The following is a 19,536-nucleotide window of genomic DNA, read 5'->3' on the forward strand; positions in this document are numbered from 1 at the left end:
AAGAATATACTATATGGCTTGTTTCCATTGGGGTCGAGTGCAAGGCCATTCTGCAACCTTACAGTCACCTTTTCAAAACTTCGAATGAATTCCCATAATTATATGAAAAAGGAAACTGACAGATATGGACTAGTATAAATAGCAGATGTCCCTCTATTGCACTGCTTTTAATGATAACAATCTATTGACTGATCGAGGCCTGCCCCGGGTAATTCACTCTACAGTCATGAAAACCTCCTCCAAGACAGATTGTACTTCCTTGTTTTACTTTGTTATCAAATGTGACGTAACTGACGTTATTATAGCACCATCAACCCTGCATGCTGCACCCATGTTGTCTGGAACCCTTGCTCGGACTTCTGAGGAACGAGCAAGACTTCTGAGGAAAGGCAACTTCCTCATGTTTAGAAATCTTTTCAAGCACATCATGTGATCAGGTAAGATACATTTAAAGCTTAACATTAAGTGGTTAACAATGAAGAGTGTACAAATGGAATCAAATGGTCCTGTAAGGGCCCATTTGGTTTAGTTTGTACACTCTTCAGAGTTAGATTAACACTGAGGATTTTACAGTGTATGTCCCTCTCAGAATGTACGTCAGAGTATAAATACATGCCTAGTAGGCATGTATTTTGCCTACTGGTATGTGCCCTGAATTGTGCAATCAGTGGTCTGAATGAGTGGAGAAGACCCCCACTATGCCACCTGCCCTCCAAAGTGTGTAAATTTAACGTCATATTATCATTATAATGTTTTTGTTTTGACAATATTTGGGGGCCCAAATGCAATATCCTCATGGCGCACAGGTTGATAATCACTGACCTACCTGAAATGACGTCTTATAGGACTGCTATTTTTAGAGCACAAGTGCAGTTGATGCACCATGATTACATAACGTGATAGAAGGAACATGGAAGAGGGGAAGGAACTATATGTGTGCAGGTTTGAACCAGAAAATAAAATGAAGGGAGGGGAATTCAGTCAGTTTTCATATCAATACAATGTGGAAAAAAAGAATAATGTGTGTGCACTAATTGTGAGCAAATATCTTTATTACAGGTCGAAGGCGTTTGGCCTGGAACCGCTAGGTCCTGTTCCTTGGTCATGGCTCTGCTAGCCTGAGGGTGGGGACCTTGTGACATGTGATATATTTAACTGGCCACAGTGACAGTATTCAGCAAAGGAGTGAAAGCAATTATAGGAACAAACTACCGGTACTATTTGTAAAATGGCATAAAAATGCAAATGAGTAACCATATAGTGACAGCTGTTAGTTTCGAGTTCTGCTATGTGAGGTATTTGAAGAACATCAGCATTAGTTTCTCATTTATTCACTGCACAAAAGGTTACCCGTCATCTGCTAAGAACGCATGGAGTGCTGGGTAGGGCTAGGGTAGTAGGGTACACCGTCATTTATCAATTTGTAAATGTGAAAGTATATAAATATAAACAATTGGGCCGTTAATCACATTTATATTCTCTCAGATTAAAATTTTAACATTTTCCTTTGTATTGCATGATCACAAAGTTGAGGGACATGCTACCTGGAACTAGCAGCATGTTGATTGCCTCCCTCCCCTTCTTATTTTCTAGGAAGTCAACGATAAGGGGACAATGTTGTTCCTGGCTCCACCAATCACAGCCTAAGGTGGTCAATGAGGGCTGTCTGCGGCTGAGAAATGGAGAAGCTCAAAGGCACACATAAGGCAGCTGCACACCTCACTGATGAATACACCCTCACAAACCGGCACACACTCTGAAGAGCACACACCACTTTTGCATTTTTGGCACTGAAAATTCTGTCACATATATTAATAATATTATTTCCCTCCATTTAGATTTAGATGGCTGGAAAGATAGGATAACTACATAGGACAACGCAATATTTTTTCCCTCTTGTTCTGCACTCTACACTTCTGCCAGAATGTGCCTTTCAGCATTAACCCTGTTGTCTGCTTTACTTGGTAAGTACTTTTTTCAAAACCTGTCAGATGTGATCATGTGAGAATAGCACTAGCAGAGGAAGTTTTATTAACTTGCTTTGAAAGATCAAAGCTTGGCAAACATGTCATATAATGATGTGTTTCTAAGATGCATTATGTATAATAGTTTTTGCGTGTGTGTGTGTGTGTGTGTATTCTGCTTTTTCCTAGTTTTTCTTCTTTTTTGACTTTTTATTTACATGTGTGTATCAGATTGTTGTTGGTTTAAAGGGTTGTTTTGATGTTAAGAGAGAAGGGATTATTCTAGATCTAGAGCCTTACAACTTCAGACCAAAGCAGGTTACGTTATCTGATCTTCATAGGATGCCAGCATTCTGCTTTGCTAAGTGCATTATGTGTTAGAAGATCTTTAAAATGCCATACTATTATGTGACTCTAATAGAGTCACATAATAGTATGGGATTTTAAAGATCTTTTACCTGCTTTTTTGGCTGGGATATAATGTTACCTACCTCTCAGGTTAATCCTCCTGCTGCAGTAAGTAATTATTAGTGGGTTTGCTTTGCATGGCTTCATTGGCACAATTAGGGTTAGGGTAGTGTCACATAAATGAAAATCACAATACATTGGCTCATGGTGGTGTTGGCATCTTCAAACAGTTAGATAGATACCAACTGGAGGTTACAGGTGGGATAAAAAAATAAAAAAAAGCTGTGTGATTTAGATCTAAATTGTAGACTTGTTGACAGATAAGTAAGAGAAATCTATGCAAATCTGGGAACTAAATCGTTACCAAGAAATGTCTTCACCAATGTGTTTCTAAAGGTGTCTAATAACATGTACTAAAAGTTTGAAATTCAACTCCCGTGGGAAATTGAGTTATTAGCATAATATGTGACCATACCCTTAACATCCTATATAAGGCAAATTTCATCATTCTTTAAGTAACATGTGACATATGAAACTAGGGTGTTTGCATGATTCTGAATCCATTCCAAGCATTCGTTTTGCACAAAAAACACTCCTTGGGAGGAAAACGGCCACACAAACGTGATGAGGTCAGCACATTTGGTCAAGTGGATATGGCCTAATTTAGCCCAAGGAGTGTTTTTTGTGCAAAACTAATGCTTGGAATGGATTCAGAATCATGAAATCACCCTAGTTTCATATGTCACATGCTACTTAAAGAATGATGAAATTTGGACTTTTTTGCCTTATATAGGATGTTATGGGTATGGTCACATATTATCATATCACATAACTCAATTTCCCACGGGAGTTGAATTTCAAACTTTTAGTACATGTTATTAGACACCTTTAGAAACACATTGGTGAAGAAATTTCTTGGTTATGATTTAGTTCCCAGATTGGTCAAATACCTGATAAAATGCCCTTAAAGGGTATAGGGTAAGTGATCATTTTTGGTTTTATTTGGTGTTTTGTTCAAAGGTTAAAGCACTATATATTCAGGTATGCGGTTAGGCGCAAGCTTGGCTCAGGGAGGAGGACGCCCCTGCCTTGCAGAGTCCAAGGCACTTTGGATATTAATAACATCATATATCCTGTGTTTGTAAAACGTATAGTAATAATTTCTAGAGTGATTGTTCAGATGGGGTCTCCCCATCTTTAAAGCTCTTTTGCATTGTGTTAGAAACCATGCAGCTGACACTTATAGCGGGTCAAATTTGACCCGTGATTTAACTCTCTTTTTTTCCCTTCCCTCTGCCACTTCATAGCAGACTTGTTATGTATTCATATCCATATAAATGGAAAACATATTTTGGGTTAGGGTTAAGGTTTCATCTTTCAATTTAGCTTGTTTTATTTTACTCCAAATAGCAAATTTGGGCAAAATTGAAGACAAGTTTCTCTCGCTCTGTAAAACATGTAAATATTGAATATTGACAATTTGGCAGGAATTGAGCCACACTTGAACAGTGTGTGCATGTGCGTGTGTGCGCACGTGCGTGTGCATGCATGTGAAGGGGGGTATGTCTGCAATGCTAAACAGCTGAACCAATCAATACAAGCAAGTAACACAAATAATCTCTTGGTTTCTTTTCAGCTTCTATCTCCTGCACTATGTTTGAGGCTCATCTGAACATGGGTGGAGTCACAGGGCAGGTGAGGTTGGACTCCACCTCCCAGATAGCCACTGTGAATGTATCTGGTGTCGGAACCTGTGTGTCTCTCAATTTGTCCCTTAGTGAATTTCCAGTCATGTATGGCCATTTCGCTGAGCCTTGTTCTGAAGCTAACATTGGATCTAGTATCTTCACCTTCACCACTGGTTCTGCCTCAGGTTCGACAGTCAATGTGTCCAGCCTGTTTGAGCAGAGGTCAAACTTGGATGACCTCTCACTGACCTTGGAAACCTGTAATGGCACTAAAGTCTGCACAGTTGTAGGTAGTGGTCGCACATTCACAACACTTCAGGCCCGATTTGTCCGCCCCATTGCTGGTAATGTCTACATCAGGCTAAACACAGGAGCGACCCGTGTCAGGCTCCTGGCAGATCTAGCTACGATTGGTCAAGTCAATGCCTCAAAGACTAACATAACTCTCTTTGGATCTGTGAGCTCTGCTGCTAATTGCGACGTCATTCTTGGAAGCCTTAACTCCTCAGCATTGACCCAGTTGGGTGTCCTGAACGTTGGAACCCCTCTACAACTTGTGAAGTCCCGTTTAGACCTGACTACTTTCAGTGCCAACACTGTCTTCCTTCTCATGCAAACGGAGAAGGAAGGTTTCACGTGTGCTCAGATCCATGAAGTGCAGAAAAAGGAGGTGAGTGCAGTGGTTGATATGAGAGGGATCAAAGGCTATTTCAAATTCCAACAGGCTTCACCATTCGATGTGACGGAGGTCAGTGTCAACCTGACTAACTTACAGGGCAGAACATCAAAATACCATGTCCACTTGTTCCCCATGCCTTCAATGAGGGCCCCACCTGAAAGCCGATGTAGTAACGACAACGTAGGCGATCATTTAAAGCCCTTTGGAGTCATCCGAACCCGTCCGACATACCCCAAGGTGCCTGGGAAGACGCATGATAAGTATGAAGTTGGCGACATCAGCGGTAAACACATGTTACTGGACGGCAAAAATGAGACGGATATGGTGTTTAGAGACTTCAACCTTCCCCTTTTTGGGCAGAACAGCATTGTGGGCCGATCAATTGTGATCCACACGCCAGAGGGTTCCAGGTTTGCGTGCACCAACATTGGTTACCCAGGGGAAATTATGGTAGCAAGGGCCAGGTTTCGGAGCCCGGTGGTCGGCGAGGTCCAGTTTGCCCAGCTGAAGAACAACCCATTGTCTGATATATCAATCTTCTTCGATGTGAATTATGGGAGACCAGATACAAGCGCCACCAACAACCACCAATGGCACATTCACTTAGATCCAATCAGCTCAGAGAGGGACGATGATGACGGACACTGTGGTCTCACACAGAGCCACTGGAACCCCTTTAATATTGACATAACAGACAGCAGCTACAATCTCCACTGTGGTCCCCACCACCCACTGAGCTGTGAGGTGGGGGACGTCGAAATGAAATTCAGCCCCATCAACCTGGGCACCAGAGTTGGCGGGGTGGAGGGAAAATTCTTCTTCACCGATACCACTGCCTGGATGCAAGGTTCGGACTCTATGATTGGCCGGACGGTGGTCATTCATGCCGCGGATAGGAGCCTGCGCAGGATAGCTTGTGCCAATATCACTCTGGTCCGTCTCCCCGTAGCAAGCACTGGCACGTGGTTTGGTGATGGGCCCGGCAAGGGCCAGGTGCAGTTTTCTGAGCATTTCCCTCTGGGCCCTACAGTGATGAACATGTCCATGACAAACCTAAAGTCCATAGCAGGGGCCTACTATATTCACCCGGTGCCGATCAAGAGTGGCACTGCACAGCCCTGCTCTGACGCCATAGCTCTCTTCAACCCATTTCACACGTCAGACTCTCCTGCCCCTGGGACTGGTACTGTAGATGAATATAAAACAGGAGACCTCGCTGGGAAGTTTGGGTTGATGACGGGTCTCGGTGAAATGCATCATCTGGATGTGGACAGCAGCCTGCCGCTAACTCTAACTAACAGCATCGTCGGGAGATCGCTGGTGATTCAACATACCGATCAAAGCAGGTGACACAGTGTGTGTGTGTGTGTGTGTGTGTGTGTGTGTGTGTGTGTGTGTGTGTGTGTGTGTGTGTGTGTGTGTGTGTGTGTGTGTGTGTGTGTGTGTGTGTGCGCGCGCTTTTGTACAAGTTACATGTGCAGCACTGTGCACTTAGACCCTATACTTCTTTTCCCTGTGTTCCCCAGGGGTCTATAGGCCCTCTCCTTTAGACCTCCACACCAAATGTCTTCTGCAAAAAATAGCAGATCTACTAGCTATATCTTCTATCTACAGTATCTATCTATAAATGCACAAAGTCTCTGTCTTTCTGTCTGTCTGTGTGTAATCCACGTAACTCGAGAACCGTTCTCCCCCACCGACTTCAAATTCAACTCACGCGTCCCACCCCACCACAGGGGGTGCAGTGCCCGGTGTGGAGTCGGTCGGACCCACGGTTGTCCAGAACCGCCCCAAAAAGGCCTCTGCCCGGGCTGTGGACAGGGCCCCTGCCTAGGGTCCATATATGGAGCTGGCCTGTTCTGACATCATTCTGACGTCTGCATAGACCCCATATTTGGGCATGCCTGACAAAGAACTCCATATATGGGCATAAAAGGGACATAGACATAATATCTGGGTGGGCCATGCATTTCCAACTTGCATTGTTCCAAGTAGGCCAGTTCCCACCGGGCACCGCTGTGGAGGCCCCACGGGCACCGCTCTAGTAACCATAACAAAGACAATGGTGAACCGATATGGCTATCGTTTTAATTATAGTTATAGTGCTTGGTGTGAACAAGTGATAATCGTGATAATCGTCAAAAGGCAAAACTACGTTGGTGAAGGCTGTGCTTTCTGGTTGGCATTCAATTCAATTGTTAGTTCCTTTACTTTAGTGAAAGTGGATGTTTATAACCCATAACATGTCTATGGTAAATTTATATTAAACAAACACTTTGCAGATAGAAAGAGCTTTCCGTCACCTCCTTTAATGTAATTTAATACAATCCTAGGACTTTTCTGTTTGGATGTATGGGCTGCCAAGGCCAGAAAGTTGTTTTTGCCACTCAGTAGGCGTTCCCACATAACTTCCGGGTACGATGATGTCACGCGCATATACAGTAGCCTCTATTGGAGAAGGATCATGTCTTAAGTCAAATTAAAATTATTAAATTAGTACTTAATCAGTTGTTTTCAGCAAGCTGCAATCCATTATTACACATGCTTACACTCTCAGAGTTAAATTAACCGTGATAATTCTTTTCAGTATGCAGTGTTCGAACATCATTGATGTCCATGAAGCAGATGGACATATGGTGTTTGCCAAGGCTGAGTTCAGCGGTTCAGTGTCTGGGACAGTGAAACTGGTAAGAACATGCATGTCAAGTCATATTTTACTTTTACTTGAGATAATCTTTACTTAAGTTACTTAAGTTAATCCATTTTTTTGAGTACCTGTACTTTACTTATTATTTTGTATTTTTCAGTGGTGGAAAAATTACTCACATGTTGTGTGTGTGTGTGTGTGTGTGTGTGTGTGTGTGTGTGTGTGTGTGTGTGTGTGTGTGTGTGTGTGTGTGTGTGTGTGTGTGTGTGTGTGTGTGTGTGTGTCCATCCGTCCGTCCGACTGTCTGTGTGTGTGTGTGTGTGTGTGTGTGTGTGTGTGTGTGTGTGTGTGTGTGTGTGACTGTGTGTATCTGAGAGAGGGAGTGAGGCAGGGAATCTAGAGATATCTATCTATCTATCTATCTATCTATCTATCTATCTATCTATCTATCTATCTATCTATGGAATCTAGAGATATCTATCTATCTATCTATCTATCTATCTATCTATCTATCTATCTATCTTTCTTGGGTTTATGGATTGCGTTGGGTAAGGGCAATGGCAGAAATGGCAGAAAATCGATTTTGTCACAAGTCTTAACGTTTCCAGCTAATTGCACCTGGCTCATGTCAATAATCTTCTCACTAAGCTCTGTTTTTTATTTCACAAGCTGAAGTTGCCAAACCAGGTTATGAAACTGATTCACTTAACCAATGTGGTCATTTTCTGTTGACAAACGAAAAACCCACATGGCGACTGGTATGTGTCTATATTTATGTCTCTGTAACTAAGTCAACTGAAATTGATTGACTTATTTCAAGAGACAAAAAATATGTCCAATGAAAATGCATACCATAATACCCTAACTTTAATAAAGATCATTGGCAAGAGTCTGAGTGCATATAGTGTTTTATTAACACCTGGCACTGTTATGTTTTTTTTCATGGTAACCTTTTGGAACCGAAGCTGCCACTAAAACATGATTCTACTGTGCTAGACAGACAGAATTCATTAGGGCTCTGGAGAGTAGTGTGAGGCTTCGTACACACATAAAGAACGAATGTTCTGTGCTATGTCAAACCACGTGACTTCCATTGGAAAGGCATTGTGGCGGCCATGAAACACAGGCATAGCACAGAACATTCGTTCTTTATGTGTGTACGAAGCCCTAGAGAGCAATGGGATGCAGTGAATTACTGTATCAGTCTATACTTGCTGCTGGAGTCCAGTGGTCTTCCAAACTATAGGCAACTGCTCAGGGGAACAGCTGTGTCTGTCAGCCCACTCCAGAAGCCCCACATTGAGCTCTGATGGGAGAGCACTCAGAGCACTACTATTATTGCTATATTTCAGTGGTTCCCAAATGACGTGCTGAGGCACAGTGACAGTGGTGTGCCTGTGCTATATGAGACAAGTACAGGTGTGCCTTGGGATATTGTGACAACGCACATTATTATTGCAATATACAACTAGACAAAAGGTTATGAATCCCTTGTTATTTACTATATCAGTACTCTGTATTTCCCAATACAGAGGCAAATTCTATGCCTTTCACTAGTAAGAGACCACACCTTCGCTCAACATTAACAGTTTATTGAAACAGAATGAGATGAATGCGGAGTGGAGTGAGGAACCCAAGGTAGGGCGAGACTTAGCCCGTCTCCGGACCCCCCGGGTTGAGCTCCTTTGGACCTACCACGTAGGGTCCGGTCTCACCGGCGTCAAGCGACATGGGATGCCATCTGACTTCCCCTGACTTAGCCCTGTGCTGCGGTGTGGGTGTCGCGCTGACATATTCCAAACGAAGCATATGAACGCTATAGGAGACAACGAACCATCTGACCCCCCCCGCGAACGGCTCAGAAGCCGTTAAGTATTTTTAATGTTTGTACGACCGTTTTGCCAGCTCTGAAATTCTCTCTTCGGTCCCTCCTTGTTGACATCTCGGTTGGCTAGCTGCGCCTACGAGGCGCGTAGGGAGGCGCTGCTAGCCAACCGAGATGCCGAGAGGCGGTACAATGGGATGTCAACAAGAGAGAATTTCAGAGCTGGCAAAACGGTCGTACAAACATTAAAAATACTTAACGGCTTCTGAGCCGTTCGCGGGGGGGGTCAGATGGTTCGTTGTCTCCTATAGCGTTCATATGCTTCGTTTGGAATATGTCAGCGCGACACCCACACCGCAGCACAGGGCTAAGTCAGGGGAAGTCAGATGGCATCCCATGTCGCTTGAATCCGGTGAGAAGGAACCCTACATAAAGTCATCAAAATGTCAGAAACTTTAACGTAGGGTTCCGAAAGGAGCTAGGCGAGACTCAGGGTGGGGGCGTAGTCTCTGGAGCTGACGGTCATCTTTGCTCTACTCGGAATGAGCGGTTGGTCGTCTCTGCTCCGTCACTGCCCCCCTGGATTCCTAGAGAATCGAGGCGGAAGGAGGAGGTTGGGGTGGAGGAGGATGGCGATTTTGAAGAATAGTGTAAATAGCCGATCTACAAGTGCAGTACTCACAACCCATGTTTGGTCTGTCGTGGAGCAGAACAAACAACTTGGTTGAGAGATCGCAGGTGTATTTATACTGTGGTGATTGCACCGGGGATTGGCCGGGTGATAATGAAAGGCAGGTGAGTTTGATAAGGAGGGAGGAGTTGTTGATAATGAGGGAGGAGTGGTTAAGGTCAAGCGGAAGGAGGTCTCTTTTCCCGAAACTGCGTTGTATGCAGGGATGCTATAAAGGAGGGTGTGGAGGCCATAGTCCAGGAGTCCCAAGTTGGTGTCGGCTAGTCCACCACTCTCGCATCGAATTACATGGATATCAATATGTTATGCAGAATATGATCAGATGTATGGATATCAATACATTAGGCAGAATATGATCAGATGTATGGATATCAATATATTAGGCAGAAGATGGTCAAATCTATGGATATGTGTAACCCGCTGATTTTTATTGAAAAATTTAGTCTTGAGATCAGGAAATTCTCACTGACTTTGCTATAACGCCAGTTCGATGCAGTTTTATTGATGTACTTGTGATTGTGGATTGCAGTCTCAGCTGACATTTCCTGATGGGAGCAGCAGTGATGTTATACTGGAAGTAGACCTCCAATCATCAGCCAGAGAAGCTGTAAGCACAGATACACGGCTACATGCTACAGTGCAAGGACTACAAGACATAGTGACACATAGATGCAGATACCATACTGTATAATACTGTAACGATGCACAAATGCATATACCATACTCCCACACACACGCACACACACACGCACACACACACACACACACACACACACACACACACACACACACACACACACACACACACACACACACACACACACACACACACACACACACACACACACACACACACACACACACACACAAGAATATGCTTCAAAGTAACTTAACTCTGTTTGACAACATCAGATCACCTCTGTTTCCTGGTTCATCATGGAAAACCGCAACAGCCAGTGCAACGGTGTAACCTATAATCCTTTCAATATGATGTCTGTGGTAAGAACAACTTTTCCATATACAGTATATTTCCTCTGAATTAACCAGCTCTAATACCTACCTGATACTAGAAAGCAGATCATTTTGTCCAAACAAAAACAGGATGTATCTTACGGGATGTGATGACACAATCATTGAATGGGCAGTATTATGCGTGTCTTAAGTACCAGGTCTTATTACTTAACTTAAGACCTGGAGGCGTGATCAATGCCATTTGGCCACTCAGAATAGCCAAATGGCATTGACCACGCCTCCAGGTCTTAAGTTAAGTCATAAGACCTGGTACTTAAGACACGCATAATACTGCCCTATAATATATGCCTCATGCTACTAGCGGAGTATACACTGTAAGACTGTATACGGCTATAATTCGACTATTCTCCTCCTTAGAGCGCCAGCTGTTCACCTGACACCCCGCTGGGATGTATGATGGGGGCCATGACCGACAGACATGGCAATGTCAGCCTGACAGAGAGACAACTCTACACTGATGTGAACATCCTGCTGGCATGGGACTTCACAGGTACAACACTGTTGACTCTCTGTCATACAACTGTGTTACAGACCCAATATATCCATCTACAAGCTTATAGATCAGGTACAACACTGTTTACTCTCTGTCATACAACTGTGTTACAGACCCAATATATCCATCTACAAGCTTATAGATCAGATACAACACTGTTGACTCTCTGTCATACAACTGTGTTACAGACCCAATATATCCATCTACAAGCTTATAGATCAGGTACAACACTGTTGACTCTCTGTCATACAACTGTGTTACAGACCCAATATATCCATCTACAAGCTTATAGATCAGATACAACACTGTTGACTCTCTGTCATACAACTGTGTTACAGACCCAATATATCCATCTACAAGCTTATAGATCAGATAGTTTCACATGCATCACCATTGTATGACAAAGTTAGTACAAATTGGACTTAAAGGGGCATTCCACTCATTTTCAACATTTTACTATGTCATTAATATACCATAGAGCTGTTGTGTGGAAATACTAAAAAAGTCCCCCCATTCTGTGTTTCCTAGAACTGTAATTATGAAAAAAATCATTAACATGGTGAAACACATCTTGATGATGTCATCAAGATGTGTTTCACCATGTTAATGATTGTTTTCAGACCTCTAGTTCTAGGAAACACAGAATGGGGGGACTTTTTTATTATTTCCACACAACAGCTCTATGGTATATTATATGGTATATTAATGACATAGTAAAATGTTGAAAATTAGTGGAATGCCCCTTTAAGGGGTCAACATTTAAACTGATTATTTAAAATGTAACAAGAAAAAAAAAAAATTCTTACACTAAACCGCTTTCATTTGTAATGTTATTACATTTAATCTAAACACATGGGATGATTTCCATACAGTCTTTAGAGAGACATTGTTTTAGTGGAGTGAAAGCTTTGAACTGACAAATCAGGCTCTTTGACTCCACTGAGTATAAGTGTATATACAGATGAAGATCAATGCTTAAAAGCATGCAGGCTGCTGCCTCTGTATAAAGCTAACATAAGATCATAAATTAACAAGTAACAGAGTATTACTATGAGAAGATGGAGTATCAATCACACAAATGAAACTCAGAATGTTGTTTTGTTTTTAGTTATTCACAGGTCCATGCTTCTTAAAAATGGAGACAATATTTTGGCATGTGCTGTTATCCTGCCAGAATCCCCTTCTGCAACACAGATGTTCCCTATGGTTAAATCCTTCAGCAGGTTAGTATAAACATCCTACTTTGCATTATTGACTGACATTTCCGAGCAATCTTCGTTTCTACTCTCACCTATGGTCATGAAGTGTGGGTCATGACCGAAATAATAAGGTTGCGGATACAAGTGGATAGAACCGAAATGTCTCCCTTAGAGATAGAGTGAGAAGTTCAGTCACGCGAGAGAGACTCTGAGTAGAGACACTGCTTCTTCGCTTGGAAATGAGCCAGCTTAGGTGGTTCGGGCATCTAGTACGGTTGCATCCCGAGCGACTTCCTAGGGAGGTCCTCGCTACATGTTCCAATGGGAGGAGACCCCGGGGCAGACCAAGGACCAGATGGAGGGATTAGATCTCCACACTGGCCTGGGAACGCCTCTGTAGCCCCCAGGAGGAGGTTACTAATGTTGCTCTAGTCCAGAGAGGGAAGTCTGGGGGTCTCTGCTGGAACTGCTGGACCCGACTCTGGATAAGCGGTTGAAGATGGATGGATGGATGGATGGATGGATGGATGGATGGATGGATGGAAGGAAGGAAGGAAGGAAGGAAGGAAGGAAGGAAGGAAGGAAGGAAGGAAGGAAGGAAGGATGGATGGATGGATATTTCCATGATCCCTCTGCATCTCCAGGGGTGAAAACATAATTTCTACCCTTGGCCTTTGGCCTCACAGAGCTAATTATAAATCATAATAATAGGTCAGTAGTGTATATAAAAATCACACCCGTGTGAACCGAGTGGTGTAAGGTCTTATATAGACTGATCAGCTGTGGTCTGACGTAATGTCTGACGTAATGAAATCACACCCGTGTGAACTGGGTGACCATAGCAACCGTGCTCATTTTTTTGGTACGAACAGACACGGGTACATTTTTTTTGGTACGAACAGACACGGGTAAATTTTTTTGGTACGAACAGACACAGGTACATTTTTTTGAGTGGTGTAAACCACTCCTACAACTGGCTTTTTTGTGCAGAAAAAATGAGCATGGTTGCTATGTTCACCCTGTTGTAATGACGTAATGAAATCACACCCGGGTGAACAGGGTGAACATAGCAACCATGCTCATTTTTTCTGCACAAACAAAGCCAGGTAATGAAATCACACCCGGGTGTGATTTAATTACGTCAGACATGATTTCATTACGTCAGACAGACCTTACACCACTCAGTTCACACGGGTGTGATTTTTTTTTGGTACGAACAGACACGGGTACAAAGCCAGTTGTTGGCGTGGTTTACACCACTCAAAAATGTAGTAGTAAGTAGTACCCGGGAGCATTATGGGTTGGCGCCCCAGCCTGTGTCTTCCATGAGGAAGAAGCCCAACAAACCCACGGTGAGGCCTTTAGGAGGGCCATTCAAGCCTCAAGCGGAGCCTGCGGCACCACCAAGGGCAAGGTGGAGTCTGCGGAACCATTGTGGCTCGAGAATCCACCATTCCTGAATAAAGTGCCTGGTGCTGGGAGTCTGGTGCAACGCACAGGGGCTGGACCTGGTGAGACATAGGAGGGGCCCGGACAGGAGTCAACCCACAGAGCCTAGTCCTTCCACGCGCCAGAATGGTACCTCCCAGTCCCGGCAGAGTAGTTCAGGAGGAACGGATTGTGTGGCCCTGGTTTTTCCCTAATGGGACTGATCGAGGGTAGCTACTGGGACGTAAGTCGGGACTTGATCACCCCGGCTGGGTCACCTGAGTGAGGGGTATGATGTTGGGAGACCCGAAACCCCGATGACCTTGGGATACATCACTGAGGATACGTCCCAGGTGCATCCATGCATTTTGTTTTAGTAAGTAAAGTAAAGTAATAGTCTACTTATCGGATGCATATAGGCTCAGAAGAGTTCATAAAAACAGAAGAATACCAGCACTCACAGAAGTGTCCTTAAGGCACAGGCACTGTGTGTGTGTGTGTGTGGGTATAAATGCATGAATGCCTGTGTGTGAGCAGCACACGCTCGCGGCACGTGTCTAGATCTGATACATAGATCTGGTACATGGACACCGCGAGTATTGATTGCGATCAAAGGTCATTATTGGTTTCCTTTTCCAGATTTGACTTCCGTTCAAGGGTGGCCGATGTCCTTGGGATGCACAGATCAAGAGTCACCATCATATCTCTTCATATCCCTCTTCCTGCAGCCGGTGGCACGTGTCAGCAAGTGAACTATTTCATATCAGGTAGGGCTGACTGCTGTTCCACATACACATTTTACAAAATGTCCTTTTCAATTAAATTCCCAGGTTCAATTATCTTTAAGGCCCCCCCGGCCTATGCTACATGCACAGAACAGGAAGTTGGGTGCTCGAGTTGTAAGGCATTGGTGTGTAAAGAAATCAAGATACAGTAGCACATGTAGACATTTTATTATGCAGGATTTATAGTCTATACCCTACAGTATTTACATGATACATCAAAAAAATCTCTCTTTTAGTCAAACGGCCAAATTATAGCATGGGCCTTGTACTATGGGCTGATATGACTATAGTTCATGCAGAGGAGGCAGTGACCTACCTCAGCAGGGCTTTGCATAGACTGGGGGACATTTGGGAGGATGTTACAAAACCCAATTGTCTAGGGGTACAAGGCAATGCAACATATGGAGGAGACGCGGAAGGTCTAATGCAAGTATTTATTCATAATTAAGGTTTGAATAAATATAATCAAAACTGTACAATAAATGGCTCTTAACTCAAAGGAAAACAAGCAACGGATATCAAAACAAAATAAGTTATTCCTTTCACGAAGGGAATAACTCTTAAGCATCAAAATGTTCAACACAAAATAAGGCAACAGTTAGTTAACGGCAGTACGACGGATGGGGGAAAGACCCTGGAAGATGTTTCCCCCGTGACCGTCTGGGGGTGAATGGGCTTAGTAGACGTGAGAGCTACGGCCGTTAGCTCCCTCACATCAGCCAATCGGGGAGGTTGATCAGGCCTCCACGGTCATGGCCAACAGGAATACCCAGACACACAGTATTGCACTGCATGGGAGGAGAGTTAGACTAATACAGGTTCATAACTGCTGCTGAGGTATAGATATATATATATATATATATATATATATATATATATATATATAGACAGCTAGAATACTTCCATATAATATATATATATACACACACACACACACACACACACACACACACACACACACACACACACTCACACTATACCAATAATATCACCATATAAATATATATATCATTAGCAAATATATATTTATAATCCAAAATAACACTCATAATTAATCATAACACACACGACCATAGTCGTGACTAGAAGAACAGCGTATAGAGCGAACACACAATGTGTCTAAACACATTCAAGAATTGCTGGACAAAATGATTGAGGAGGAACAGACTATGAAGACAAGAATGGCAGCAAACATAGCACTGTTTCATCAGGAAATTGACATGCTGGGCAAAAAACTTAATCTGCCCCCTTTTGAGGCAGAAAGGGGCGGTACCATGCTGGAGCTGGAGAAGGCAACTCGAACATGTGTGGAGGATTTGCGGAGAAAGAAGAGTCACAGAATGGAAGTGCTCGGTGGTCTCGTGTCTAAAGACCATGAGCTGTGTAACTTGATGTGTTGTTCCCCCTACGACGTCATCAGCAACTGTAAAGTTCAACTCTGTTCCACTCCAAAGGACATAAAAGGACGCAACTCCAATTTCCAACTCAATCCAATGATTTTTTTATTTTCCAACTTTTAAGCTCAGTGTTGGCTTCATTGGTGATTGGCTGGTCGTTTCAGTTAGGTTGAAAACCTTCAAACACAAAGAAAAACCACATTGCCAAACAACAAATGATAATCCTTTCAAAACAGGTTCTCTTTTTAACCACTCTTGATTTGAAACATTAAATATTCTTAAATAATCAAATGTATTTTAACCAATTAGTGTTCTTAACCAATGAATGCCTAAATTAAGTATTTTAAATTAACTTATTAAAGTCAACATTTTAAACAAATTAAACATTTCAAATTACTTTACCCTTTAAACATCTAGCATTTTAAATTGAAGTAGTTAAAGAAAATAGCTGAACTTTAAGCTTGTAGATCAGCTCTAATTGAACAAGGCATTTTAAACCTTTAACATGAATTGTCCACATTTTTAGTAATCTTTTAAATTCTTAAATCGTTAACATTTCTAACTTGGCCTTATTCTTTTGTAAAGAGATACTTTTAAACATAAATGAAATCCAACTCTCAAGTAAGTTAATGTGTTCCTTCCCCACTTCAGACTGAAGCAGTTGAAGCTACTAAACACAATTAGCCAGATTTTAACCACATCAAACAGTACTGCAGTGCATACATAAGTGTAAATAAAACAATACAATATCACCGACCATTGGCGTCTTCGGAGGTTGAACCCAAGAGTTGTCTTTGCTGTTTGTATCTGGTGTTTGTTTGAATGACTGAAGCTCCATTCCTTTTATGGTGCTCCTAATCAGGTAACGAGCAGCCATCTTGCTGCTGCATTCTGGGAGATGTAGTTTCTGAGGTGTGAGATGTCATGCTGACCAGATTTTGTCCATTTCTGAGTTTTGACTCAACACCTCCCACTTGAGCTCCTGGGTTTCCAAACACAGAGAGGTCACAAGTCTTCACACCTTTGACTCTGGTTCCTTTCTTGAGTCCGTCTCTTCTTGAACTTGAGAGAAGAGATGCATCACATCCTTTGTCAGTCGGTCCAGGTTGCTTTGGTGATGTTGCCTCCCACTTTGATTGGTTTGGGCCTCCCACTTTGATTGTTTTGGGGCCTCGCACTTGACACTTGATTGTTGTCCCCATGGAGCGAGCAAAGTGTGCGTTTGATTTGTATGCTGCCACCTCCACCTCTTCAAGCAAGTCAGGATGTGCTCCACCCACCGTCTTGCCAAGTGGACTTTCCCACAAGACGAGGTCTCCAATGACCTTTACCCTCTGGGGAGCGAGTCTTCCCTCTCGATGGCTAATGAGAAGCTCAACTTCTTCTGGCCTTTCCAATTCTTCAAGTGTGACCTCTGGGAAGAATTTTTGCAACTTCTCCGGTTCAATTACTTGATGTACTTTGGCAATTTCATTCAAGCCATAGCAGACCATTTCATGAGCTCTCACTGTTCCTTTGGGAGTCTTGACTCTGACTTTGAGGAGATATCTTTGCGTTTTCACCTTCGTGGTCATTCCACCAACTCCATGGACAACTAAAGTTATCTTCTCTTTTCTTAAATTCAGTCTTTTTGCAGCCTTGTGGGTAATATAATTTGTGTCTAATGCAAGGTCAATTAAGGTCCCAATCTTCTGCCCTGCATTTGCAGTGACTTGCATCAACATCATGATGACCGGAAGTTCAGAGAGCCCATTCTTCTGCAGAAGTTTAGACTTAGCTGAAGTGCTGCGTGTCGCTGTCGTCTTGTTGGTGAAAGCCTTTCTGCCGCGATATGCCATTTCTGGGGAAAGTTCAGACAGGAATTCCTCTTGTTCCTCTGTCAGTTTGAATTTTCCCTCTTCACCTCTTTTGCCTTCTGCTTTAGGACAAAGGAAATAATGGTGGTCCGGAGCACAGCTGCCTCCCCTCTCACAGTCTGTGTTTCTGCAAAGGAAAGTGTCTCTGCAGTATCCATCTTCATCATGGCATCCTAGACACTTTGTGCATGCTCCCATCTTTTCCAACACATCTTTCTTCTCAGGTAGCTTCAGTCCTTTAAATATCTTACAGAAGAATATTTTTTTGTTGTGCCCACTCTCACCGCAGACACCACATACCCCATCAAGGTCTGGTCTCTTTGTGGTTCTTGTTGAGGCAAACTTCCTCTCTGAATGATCTGAACGATCTGGTTTGTCCATCTTCTCCACGTTTCGGAACTGTTCGAGTCTCTCTAGGATTTCTTCTTGGTTTGTCAGGAACTTCAAGAGCATGTCAAAGTGATTGTCTGACGTGACATTGTTTGTGGGTTCAACCATGAACATCAGCCAGTCTCTTAGTATAAAGTCAGGCAACTTGCTTTCAAGTGATCTAATTACTAGTGGGTTGTTAATAGCTCCCGAGTTTCCCAATTCTGTGAGATCCGCTAGGGCCTTCTCCACCGTCTGTATGAGGTCAATGACGTGCCTTGGCTGGTCCCCCTTCACATGTGGCATCTTGTCCAGCTCTTCAAGTATTTCTACAGTGATGGTTGACTTGTTGCCATATCTGTTCTCCAATACTCTGAAAATGTCATTGGAAGCGGTGTATGTTGACAGTCTGAGGTCTTTTGAGATCTTGCCATCCACGCTTTCCAAGAGTTGAATTTTCTTCACCTCCGGTGATCCGGATGGCTCCCCCTGCTTTTGCAGGCTTTCCCAGTCTTTCCTCCATCTGTGGTATTCTCTCTTGCTTCCATTGAAGATAGGTAGAGTGGTTGGTTTGACCACTGGTGCTGTCGGTTGAGGTGGTGCTGTTGGTCCTGTGCCTTGCTCGGCGATCCTCCTTGCAGTGACAAGTTGAGCTTTCTTGAATAGAAGCTTGTTGTTGGACGCTCTTAGGTCCACCATCCTTCTATCAATCTCATCCTTTGGTTACCCAGGGATCCACCTCTCCCATGTGGACATGGCTGAGATGGCTGCATTCAACTCCTTGTCTCAAACAGTGAGGTGTACTTCATAGCCCATATTAGCCCATATTTGAGCGTCTACTATACTGTACATTTTAATAAAATGCCAAAGAGCCCTTCAAGGGCCCCTGGTAGTCAAGGGCCTCTGAGCACTGGCCCCTTAGTATAAAGTATAAATTAGGCTTCATGGACGGGGTACGTCCATGAAGCCTAATTTATACTTTGTGAGCCAAGCCATGGCTCAATGGCTTCTGGCTCCAATAGTATCTATAACAGAGGTATGCCATGATCCATGAGCCGTGGCTTTGCTGTAATAA

The 19,536-nt window shown here is 43.2% G+C and overlaps 1 protein-coding gene across 1 annotated transcript in view; it reads left to right on the plus strand.

Moving 5' to 3' along the window:
- Positions 1-1,849: 1,849 nt before the first annotated feature.
- Positions 1,850-19,536, plus strand: part of cusr (Copper-only SOD repeat protein) — a gene marked incomplete at its 3' end in the record, with an annotated part of 31,597 nt that continues 13,910 nt past the window's right edge. Inside the window, exons 1-8 of the mRNA XM_079498268.1 lie at positions 1,850-1,964; positions 4,009-6,085; positions 7,327-7,426; positions 10,432-10,509; positions 10,815-10,901; positions 11,292-11,424; positions 12,536-12,650; positions 14,694-14,821. Of these exons, the coding sequence (XP_079354394.1) occupies positions 1,925-1,964; positions 4,009-6,085; positions 7,327-7,426; positions 10,432-10,509; positions 10,815-10,901; positions 11,292-11,424; positions 12,536-12,650; positions 14,694-14,821 (2,758 nt within the window). The 5' untranslated portion in view covers positions 1,850-1,924. The remainder of the gene's footprint in view (positions 1,965-4,008; positions 6,086-7,326; positions 7,427-10,431; positions 10,510-10,814; positions 10,902-11,291; positions 11,425-12,535; positions 12,651-14,693; positions 14,822-19,536) is intronic.

The sequence above is a fragment of the Electrona antarctica genome (genome assembly GCF_951216825.1).
Source record: "Electrona antarctica genome assembly, chromosome: 4".
Lineage (NCBI taxonomy): Eukaryota > Metazoa > Chordata > Actinopteri > Myctophiformes > Myctophidae > Electrona > Electrona antarctica.